The following is an 11,369-nucleotide window of genomic DNA, read 5'->3' as shown; positions in this document are numbered from 1 at the left end:
AGTGGTCTAAGCAAGAGATAATTCGTTTTAAAATTAAATACCTTAGTTGTAATGGAATTTATGCAAATTACAGGGTTCATAAAAATTCACACAGCGTGTAGTTCAAGGTCATTCTCATCAACATTTAAAATCTTTCGAAGTGAGCCTTCCGGAATGTTTTCTACCTTAATTCAATCCAAAGAAAAAAACTTCAGAAAGTATGTAAGGAAAATGGAAAGCAATTTTGTTTATCTTTCTTGGTATGTCAGTCATGTTGTTCAGACATCTTACTTCTCCATCTTAAATAAATATCATGGTATGTTGATCATGTTATGTTATGTCTTCTCAGACAAAAAGATTTTATCTTCGCATAATTGTATTCAGTGAAATTTCACTGACACGAAGTGAAAATGTTATGTTTCGTCGTTAATGATCCGCTGCTCGAGCAAAAAATAGTTCCTCTTGCAATTGTGGTCGTTTCGAGCTTTAAAAATTCGCTTATGCCGAAAAAAACATCGCTAATCCACACAAAAATAGTACTGCAATTTCTTCAAGCGACTCACCTCTCAGGTGAAAACTTTTGAACAGATTTGCCATGTATCAACCCCTTACCCCACCCTACGGAGTCAATGGGTGACACGCCTAATATGGTAATCACTTAAATGCTTGAACAGGAAGGAGAAGTGAATGTGTGACAAGCAGTTCATATTTTTGCCCCGTGTTTAGATTTACCTTAACAGCATTGGGCGCTGGATTTCTCAGCGTATTTGGTCGGAAAAGTCATGGGGGATGATTCCGCAGAAATAGAGCCCGGTCTTTTAGGTACGAGTGATATTTATAATGTAAAAATTTTCTCACATGCCGCGGCAACTTCCGTCAAGATTGGGTGCTTATATCAGTTTTTCAACGTGAGCTGAATTTGTTTGCGTTTATGCGATCATGTCCACAGAAAATGTACAGTTGGCGATCAGGAGGAACATAGAATTAGCCTTCATCAAGAAAGGGACTATAGAATTCAAGGGCGACCGCTCAGAGGCTAGAATTTTGGTGAGTATTTGTCAAACAAACACGGTGTTTGCCGTAGACCTTAGCAATAGGGTTTCTGAGCATGAACGGTTTCATTTCTCAACTTGAGATATTCGTGTCTCTTTGTAACCATTGTTGCGTGTTCGTGGTCGATTTATGGTTTTGAAATCATAATTTCGTTCCAGTGATTGTGTTATGGACCTTTACTCCGGCCAATTTATTGAGTCAAAACATTCCAGCAGTAGCAATTGTTCTCTTCATAAACGATCACCGTGGGTAGTTTAGCGATCTGTAAAGTTTCTTCCCGTTTGTTGAGACTGGTAAGCAACAGGAAAGCTGATGATATCTTGGTGATTTTATCGAAAACTTAACTCAAGCTTTCGGTTTCTCGGTTTTCGGATTGTTTTGCTTTGTTTCATGGCAGTAGAGGAGATCATCGGCTCTAATCTCGTGATTGCAAACCTAACAATATTACGAGTGGTTGGTTTCGTTTGTGTGAAGTTCAATGTATCCATCGTGGAGCAGAAAAATTCCTTTGAGAAAGATATTCCTCGAATTCAGCGTTTAAATTTTTTAATTTGTATAATTGAACTTTCGACAGTTTTTCGTTTCGATCGCTACGTATGGATTGTTTTGGCAAAATATTGTATGCCTTCAGTTTATTTGATTCGATGGTCAATCAACAAATTATATTTAGAGACGATGATTATGTTAGGTGTGAACTGGAATGGTGCGCATTCTTGTACAATATTTGTACCATACTTTAGCGTGTAGGGGTTTATAAGTTTTAAGCAGTACTTTCAAAATAGACAAAATATAGCTTAAGTTTATGTTTGATCTTGTCAATATAAATTATTATGTGAACTTAATGCAGTGATATTGATGATATAGATCTTTCTCTAACTCTAATTGTGGGACATAGAAATAAATAAAATTTATGTGAATTCTGTGAAGAGTTAGGAGAGTTTTCTTAAACAACTGCAAATATATGTTAACCTTGTTAAGCAGAAACCATGTGAGTGAGTTAAGAGAGCAAGCTTAAAACAAGTTACCCTTCACAAGAGACTTGCCAAATTATGCTCTGGCCCAGATGCCAAAGTATTTAAAAGCCATACCTACCCCCCAAATTTTTTATTTCAAAAGTTTGAAATTTTCATGTGCAATCTTCTCACTATGGCTTATGTTTGTGTACAACTTTTATTGTGCACCAAAATCTCCAGGGTAATCTATTGTTGTACTAATAATTCTTTTTATGGTAAGAAAATTGAAAAGAATATTGTGGATCTTGAGACCCTGGCTGGTTGAATGAGACTGACTTAACTTTTTCAACTGACCGTAGTCTCTGTTTTATAGTAGATTTATTCAGGAACAATTTTTTAAATCTTGAGTGTCAGCCAAAAAAAATGATGCAAGTGATAACAGCGAACTGGTATATAAAATTGCTTTCATAATCTTTTATTGTCATACATTTGTCATTATTTAAGCTCTTGAAAATGTAGGTGATGGGAATCGAAAGTGTGATATTGATCTTAAACAAGTTTTGAATTGTATCTTTATACAAGAGATTTTTGGGCTCACTGTACTTATTTACCATCAATAGTGTTCCTATAGAGAGTGGTAAAAATGTATTCTTCACTGGCATCAAACTTCAGATTTACCTCTAAAAGAGGAAATGGTTAATACATAATGTTACAGGATTTTACAGGCAAGGACAAGTTAAATGTTGTAATTAAGAGTTTCAATAAGATCTGGCAACCTGCAAAATTTGCTGTCTATGTAAAGCAAAATTACAGCCTTTTTTTCTCCGAAACTAACATCATTAGTTAGAGTAAAGATGAAAATTCCACTGGCCATCTACTTTGCAGTTGGTTCTGTCTAGTACTTAAAAACTTATTAACAGAAGTAATAACTTATAATGGGTTATGAAAATATACATAAATGTAAAGGAAAATTGTCATTGCTGTAAAATGTCGCATAAGGAGTTGGCAAGGCTTGAAGAAGAATTGAGCCTTCATGTACATGGTGCCTGTGTGGGTGTCATTCTATCATTTTTGGGGAAACTATGTTGTATTTCTCATTTAAAAGCAGGAAGAGTGTCTATGACTTTATCTTAAAGCCTTAATCCAATATCTGATTTTGTCAGAAAAGACAGTCAAAACCTAGCATATATCACTATTGATCTGTTTGTACTTATTATACTTGATTCTCTTTGTTTTGTACACTCTTATGGAGCATAGTACTTTGGGCGATATTGCTGTTAGCTCCATAAACTTGTTAATTTTTCTTACTAAATGATGATGGTACTGTACATAATTATATACATGTATATGTATGCATGTTCAATGTTGATAAATTCTCAATCCTTGAGCCTTGATTTATCAATAGTTTCGAGGATCAAGGATGGATTTTATAAGTGAGAATGTCTACTCACTCTTGAACCATAATTTTCTAGTTAATAAAACACTCTGTTTCATTGTCAAAAACACTTAATTTTGATACTTAAAAGTATTGGTTTACTTTAAGAGACAAGGGGTGTGCAAGCTGAATTTACATATACTTTAGTTAAAAGATGTACTCATATGCCTCACAGTCTGTTTACATTTAAACTTCTCCATAACAAGGACAGTTGCTTTTGCAGAGAGCTGACTGATACAGGAAAGAATTGGGTATGATATGACACCTGTTGAATGCAAGAACACTTTTAGTTACAAATGCCAATGGTTTTGTTTAATGATATAACAAGTTCAAAACAACCGCTACTTGATTTTTAGAGGAAAATGTGAAAAAAATTCATTCGTAAAACTTTTGCATCTAGGGGGTAAAGACATTTTTTCTGTGTTGAATTTACGTTTTCAAGGGTGTGTTTGTACCATTTTACACAGTATTTTGTGTCAGTTGTTAATAAACTGGTGCTGGAGGAGAGGGTATTTTGGCAATTACACTGCATGGTGTACTTTACCGGCCATTGTTGTTGTGGGGGGAAGGTGGACTTGCAGAGATTGAAGATTGAAGTAAATTGAGAGGGAAGTGATTATTGTAATGAGATGGTTATTCTTTCATCTGAATTTTTTTTGACTAATTTTGATTATCTAGTGAATGAATAATTCAGTTATGGATTTAATGTATTAGAATTATTCCTGTGTCTGTGGTGTTATTCTGCCTGAGGGCCTCTTCTGATCTCTGCTTTTACCTTGCATAATAAACTGCAAGGGGACACCCTGGTGTGCAAATAAAAGTATACATAAAGAATTTATTCTGTACAATCAGCTGTTCGTGCATAAAACACATGCTTTCTATTTTTTTCCATGGGCTTATTTTTGTGCTTCATTGTTAAGCTGATATTGATCATAATCAGTTCCTTGTGAGAGAACAAAAGGAAAAGTTAATGAGGCAGGTTATTTGTCAACCTGTCCAGTCTCCCATAACATGGCTGGGAAATTTTAATCAGAGCAGAATTTAGTTTTGCTGTGTTTTTTTCTTTTTAGTTGCATGTCATATGAAATTGAATTGATATGAAATTTATATACATGTAGAGGAAATAGGATAGTTCACACATAGTTGTGTTTAGATACAGTTTAAAGGATGTAAATGTAAATGTGTTTTAATTGATTATATAAAATAATTCTCTGCCACTGCAGAATATGAGATGTCAATCTTCTTTGTAAGAGAACTGATAGGCATACTATGAGTGTGATGATTGGTCTAAAAACCTACTGTTTAGTGCACTGCTAAACCTTTAGAAAATGGAAACATTTCAAGTCTAATGTATAGAAGAAATAGACTGTTCTTCTACTGATGCACTAGTACAAAAGAGATGGGATGTTGGGAGTAACAAATGTGTGTTCTGTTCTCCCACATGGGTTATTACATCGGTAAACTGATAGAAAATGCAGTCTCTTTCTTAATTAAATGATTATTACTGCATCCTTGATGCACTCCTAGTATTTTTTTAGGTTTACCTGTGAGCTATTTTATGGCATTTTTGAATAATTTCCTTTCATTTGCATGAAAACAAAAAGAACTTGAGTTCTTTTTAAACAGTCCTTGTATTTTTTCAGGCTCTCTCAGCCCATCGATTCTATGTACTTACCAGCACCAAGAATGGCTGTAAGGTAAAACTTATATTAAGGATGGTAATATTTTTGTTTTTGTCATAACTTACAACAACAATAAAGGTTCATTAGAATTCTTGTCCTCTTCAATTCCTCACTGCAATGCTCTGGCAATAGTAAAAGGCAATAAGCATTTCTTTCCTCTCATGTCCATTAGCAAAAATGTACCAGAAACTGTTGATCTGCTGAATAAATCTGGTCTTTTAGGAGGAAAAGAGTTTTTCTTAGTGCTTTAGTGGCATTATGATAACTGAAAAATTTAAAAATTGAATTGATATGTTGTGAAAGAATCATTCAATTATTTTGTTTGGTCAAAATGTTATACAAATATTATTTTCTTTGTAATAGTCCATTTTACAGTTGTGTGCTTGGTTGCCAAGCCTTTGAACAGGAATAAGGCTAAGGGTGATCTTGTTATGATACAAACCTTGCTGCTTTTCAAATGTAAACTACTTTGTAATTATACTAACTAGATCCTGGTCTCTGTCACAACATGGTCAACTTCAGCCTCACTCCAAATCAAAGGCTTGGCAACTAAGTACACAACTGTAAAATAGCCTATTAGAGTTAATGAAATATTTTGATGAGTTTCAATATTGCATATTGCATATTCAGTTGTAGTCTTAGAGCCATGACTGAGCATGAAATGCAGCTTACAGCTACTCTCCCTTTCTATCTTTGTAGGTGGATTTTAGCATGCATGTTTTGGAAATACAGAAAATTGAAAGTAGTAAACCTCTCTTGGTAAGTTGTTTTCAGAAAGGCAGTTACACTACTCTAAATTTTTCAGGCTAAGAATATATGAAAGTCATATATTTGAACTGCGGATAAAGATGTGAATGAAAGTGATCCTCGCAGTAATGCACACTACTTGTCAATGGCAATGAGAAGTAGTAAAACAAGGCCTGAATTTTTTTTCAGGCCTTATTTTCACAACTTCTCAAGTAGTGTGCATCACTGCGAGGATCACTTTCAGTCACGTCTAAATTTTTCAGGTCATCATACTTTATCTCACCAATTGATGAGTGAATCAGTCTTAACTGAACTTCCAGCAACACCCTGAAGTAATTATAAGACTCAATCTGTTTCATTTTTGGTATTGTATGATGATTGGTCTACTCTTTTAAATAGTGTCAGTAATAATTTCATACTTTTTAAATACAATGTCAAATCCAGAATTAATATTTTCTATAACTGATTTTTTACTAGGTGCTGTTTCCAGTTAATATCCATGTATGATATTTTGGTGTTTTGATACAGTGAAACATTTGATCATTTTATTTCAGTTGACAGTATTATGTGGGGAGAAGCCAAATTATTTCAGACTTTTTCAACCCAAAGATTGCACAGAGATTATTGCTCACATCTTGGTTGCTCTCAAATCAAACTTTCCATCGGGTAACCCAGAGTAAGTATTATTATTATATTATTATTAGATAAATATGTACTGAACCCTTTCCAGCTAAGCATCATTATCATTATTCTCCATACTGTTCTCTATACATTTCCTTTGCTATCGACAAGGAGAATTCATTTAACAATCAAAGCTTCTTAGGTTGGCAATTACCGTAAACGTCCATGTATAAGCCGCATCCGTAGATAAGCTGCACCCCCAATTTGTAAGCGCAGAATTTGGAAAAAAATAAAAACAATACAGTCTGAAGTTTCAGTGGAGATGTATTGCTACAAACAATCAAGGTTTCGAAACACCGACAGAGAAGTTGTGGCTATCTTTCACATTTATTAAGTCTAAAGAAAGCAGAATTTCATTTGTCATACCTTCTTTTTCATTGGAATTTACACCATCTTTAACTTAAAATGCTCTTTCCATCTGATTTTTCAAGATTATCACTTCGAAACACGCCATTAAGTTGAAATTCCTTCGGCATTGAAAAAAAAACAAGTACTTAGTAGCCAAGCTTTAAATGTTGGGAGGAGTCTGGGTCTGGGCATGAACATAAAGCATGCCCACTGATGCAATCATATCAGTTTCTATTTCATTAATTGATATTACAATACTTCAGGTAATTTATAAAAGATGCTACTGTTCTTCACGTGAACATTTGATATAGTCAGTGTTTATTATTAAAAGCCATAAAAGTCATTGCTATCGCTATCTCCAAAGAGATTCTCATAGCTTTCTGGTATGTATCCATGGATAAGCTGCACCCTTGATTTTTGGCTTCAATTTTGTGAAGAACAGTGCGGCTTATACATGGACGTTTACAGTATTTCTTATTTATTCTTATGATATTAATGAATGTTGGTGAAAATGGCTGTGCATAGATTTTAATTAGTTATTTAGTATTATTAACTGAGTTGATAATGTAAATTGGCCACAGTAAAGAGTTTAAAAGCTGATGTTTCAAGTGTTAGCCCCTTGTCAGAGTGATTGGAGGAATTGTGGGTTGTGTGAGGGTTTATATGCAGAAAATAGAGCTATGCTATTGGTGGGAATATGGTGATAAGAAAACAAGAATAAATTAATTGAATGAAAAGCGCTTGTTGATACTGTGGGGAATAACAGTACCGATTTGTGAGGTAAAAAAGTGTGTTCTACAGTTTGGCAGCTTTCCATATATAGATTTGTGGAGGTATGAATGTTGTTCTTAACACAAACTTACAGCCGTTCTCTGAGGGTGACATATGGACCACCAGAAGAGAGTGACATGAGGCAAGAACAGGTGACCACACTGGCCAATAACCTGCGGAATTCAGGAGGAGATGTGGAGATTGGACCTTGTGGTGAGTTGTGGTGAATTTTTATTTTTGATAAATTGTGAGAGGTTCATGGTATGATAATTTAGGAATTGAAGAAATGAGGTCAAAAGTTTACTGTCAGTACCTTTCACTATCAGTCCCTGTATTAGCATCACACGTGCTGAAAGGTTTGCTGCACTCTATGTCACTGATACACTTGTGTGCATTTCAATATTTTTTAAAATGTAATTTAGAAAACATAGGTAGTTGGCTTTCAGGAACATCCAGCTAAGCATCTATATACCAACAGCCATGTGTATCTCCTTGCATCAAGGGATACAGTAATGTTAATATATTGCTGTTATTTGATTATTAGTTCTAAGATTTTTGCAATTTTAATTACAAGTATAATCATGATTTTGGTTAGTTTTAGTTAGGTTTTGTTATTATTGTTGTTATATAATAATTACTGTGCTGAATCTACCTACTCTGCATTTTCTGTATGTCTCTTTCTGAAGGTGGATTTTCTAAAGTGTATGTGTCAATGTGTGATTTCTATGGCCAGCCACATCTTGAAGAGGTTGTTTGGGTATGTATTTATGGTGAATAAAATTGGTAAATAAAGATGGCATTTATTAGTTTTTTTGGTCTGAGCATTTGGCATTGGTGATTCTGAGAAATACAATGTTCAATAACAGTGTACATTTTGATCAGTTTTAAAGCTTTTTATGTTTTCTTGCTGTATCTGCAGGATATTGACACAATTTACTTATCACTCAATACCAAAGAGTTGAACATTCAAGACTTTGATCATCTTGAGCACAAGTAAGTCAGCTGTTTTGTAATGTGTAACATGGTTTATGCAAAATATCTGTTCAAGTCCTTTGCAAAGGACAAAATGCTGGCCATAAATTGCATGATACTTCTACTTGTCATTGAACAATCATAATTTTCAATGTTGTTCTCATATGACCATTTCAGACATACATGTCACTCTTAAAATTCCCAGTGCTTTTGATAAGGGGGTGTATTCCGTAACGCCCGTTGCAGCTGAGCTTACTCAATGTTATGTGTTAAGATGTTGATTGCTGTGATGTTTTACTTTGCCACATAACTATTACACTGATATCTCCAATATAATGGTTTCTTCAAAACGTAATGACTGCTCTTGTTTTCATTCAGTTTCTGTAGTGGGTCTACCTCTGTGATTCTTGTTAGTTGTAAGAATTATCTGCTGCACCAGCATTTGCTGTAGCTTCCATTGTGCAGTAATGTTTCATTTATGATCATTTCTAATTACAATTATTCTTTAATCTTCCAGGGATTTGGTTCCTCTTATTTCAACTCTTGAGTATAATGATTGGTTCACTAAAGTGACATGTGACTCACATAAACTGGTATGTGTTTGCAAACATCTGAATTGATACTGTAACAGAGAGAATGGGAAACTTAGTCTTGAAATACATGCAAAAAGAGCTCACAATCTTTCAATGAACCCAAACCATCTTCCAACAAGGCTGTATGTTTTCTTGTCTGGAAAGAGTAGTAAATGGCTTGTTTAACTTTAATCTTGTTTACAATTTTTGTTAAATATTCCTTTTATTAGGGATCAGAAGTCTGTGATGCCATTTGCAAAGCTGCAAAGAAGTCTACAACAGTGGAAGAACTAGTACTTGATAGTGCTGGTTTTGGCAGGTACATAGTAGACTGAACATGGATGTAGAATAATTTAAGATATCAGAATTTGATTGTTGTTTTATTGAAATGCAATCTATTGATTATGGCCACATATTTTCTTTACAATGTAAGGTTTATATAAGGGCAATATAGATAGTTAGTGGTATCATTTATTGTGTGGGCTACAGCTACCTTCGTTTCCCAATGGCTTTGTTCAACCTGGTTAGAATGTGACCAGAAACAAGTTATACATGTAGACCAGATACTTGGCCAATCTATGCTAGGTTATATGCAAGGTGGTAGACCAGCAACGAGACTAGAACAGATGTCAGACTACGTGTTTGTTTGGGGGTAAAGCGGGTAATAAACTAGACAAAGCCAGGAGATAAGACTAGAATATAATTTTGTAGACAAGATTACATGTAGACTAGAGAAAAGCCTTAAGACCAGAAACCAACCAGGTTATAATGATGATAAGGCTTTACTAAACTAGAGGAGATATTAGACCACGTATATTTATGAACTACCAGATGTGAATATAAGAAGAGATTAGGTATTATCAGACCACACTAGACTAAGCTGAACCAGACCAATATTAACCAGCAACCAAAGGAGACTTGGCTATAGGTAGTGTTTGACAGTAGACCACAGTGGAGGCAGGAAAAGAGGCAAATTAACCCCAGTCAGTGATTGCAGATCATCAAGGCTATACCAAACTACACTAGAGGCTTGCACACATGTAGAAAAATGCATGACTTGTAAATGTATGTGAGAATGTTGACCTTGTAGTTACCATTCCTTTGTTTTGATTTTCCTGGTCTTTCCTGAACTCTGCTTTATAATAGTTGTTCAAATTGTGACCTTTTAGGGATCATTGTCAGAAACTTGCATTGGCTCTCACATCAAATCCCAAAACAGCTTTGCACTCCTTGAGTTTAAACATCAACTCCATTGAGGATAGAGGTTGGTTTTTAAGTCTTTGTTGATCACTTTATTATTTCATAACATGTCATCAATCATAGCTCAGTCTTTTGCAGGACTGCAAAATAATGATACTCACTGGCCATTGAGTAAGAATTATGTCTCAGTTGAACGTAGTTGATAAATTTGATAAAATTCATCTGTATCTGTACATGTGGACCATGGTGGATATTTGTTATTTGAAATGTTCCTAAGGGAAACTCCATCTTTAGGACATGTTCTAAATTTGGCAATGGCTTGATCTTCCTCTTTGCTGATGCCCCCACTGCCCCCCCCCCTCCATTAAAACATGATATATACTATATAGCATCTTAACGTTCAGTGTAAAACATCATTGCTTTCAAATGAATTGCGATCATGTTTAGTAAATGACATTATTGGCAGTTTCCCAAAACTGTTTAGAATTTCTACTTTCAGAGTGCCCATTACTTCCAAAACGGTTGCTTCTTCCTTTAAAAATTAAATTTAAAGGCATATGCTACATGTTAATGTGATTCTGTTAGAGGTTGTCTTCATGATACAGAATAGATATTTAGACCAACATGAGTTCGCTTTGGTTCCCTCTCATAGCTCATTATTCATGCATGCGCATGAGAAAATGACATATTATTATTATAATTGTGACAAAGAAAAGAAAATATTATGTGGTGGTGAGTCATATAGTGCTAGTTCACCCTGGTTGCTGCACTAAAATGAGAATTTCAGTCTGGCACAAAATCTTTTAATTTTTTTATGTGAGCAAAGAAGACCTACTTGTCTTTGTATGAAACCAACTTCCTGGTGGACTGAGACAGGTAGTTCACATGCAGTTTTTGCCAATGAATTGTGCCTTTATCGGTTAGAATGAGAGATGAGGAGAAAAAGATAAACTCATCATAAAACCAAATCTAGTTT

The 11,369-nt window shown here is 34.7% G+C and overlaps 1 protein-coding gene across 1 annotated transcript in view; it reads left to right on the top strand.

Annotated features, from left to right (window-relative positions):
- The first annotated feature begins 658 nt into the window (after positions 1-658).
- The window catches only part of LOC131798165 (F-actin-uncapping protein LRRC16A-like), a 31,447-nt gene continuing 20,736 nt past the window's right edge, over positions 659-11,369 (top strand). The window contains exons 1-11 of the mRNA XM_059115813.2: positions 659-801; positions 929-1,026; positions 5,064-5,117; positions 5,802-5,861; positions 6,404-6,525; positions 7,744-7,862; positions 8,336-8,406; positions 8,569-8,642; positions 9,139-9,214; positions 9,424-9,512; positions 10,363-10,457. Of these exons, the coding sequence (XP_058971796.2) occupies positions 762-801; positions 929-1,026; positions 5,064-5,117; positions 5,802-5,861; positions 6,404-6,525; positions 7,744-7,862; positions 8,336-8,406; positions 8,569-8,642; positions 9,139-9,214; positions 9,424-9,512; positions 10,363-10,457 (898 nt within the window). The 5' untranslated portion in view covers positions 659-761. The remainder of the gene's footprint in view (positions 802-928; positions 1,027-5,063; positions 5,118-5,801; positions 5,862-6,403; positions 6,526-7,743; positions 7,863-8,335; positions 8,407-8,568; positions 8,643-9,138; positions 9,215-9,423; positions 9,513-10,362; positions 10,458-11,369) is intronic.

The sequence above is a fragment of the Pocillopora verrucosa genome, chromosome 3, assembly GCF_036669915.1.
Source record: "Pocillopora verrucosa isolate sample1 chromosome 3, ASM3666991v2, whole genome shotgun sequence".
In the NCBI taxonomy this organism is placed as follows: Eukaryota; Metazoa; Cnidaria; class Anthozoa; order Scleractinia; family Pocilloporidae; genus Pocillopora; species Pocillopora verrucosa.
The sequence above is the reverse complement of the archived record's forward strand: the minus strand, read 5'-3'. Positions and strand labels throughout refer to the sequence as shown.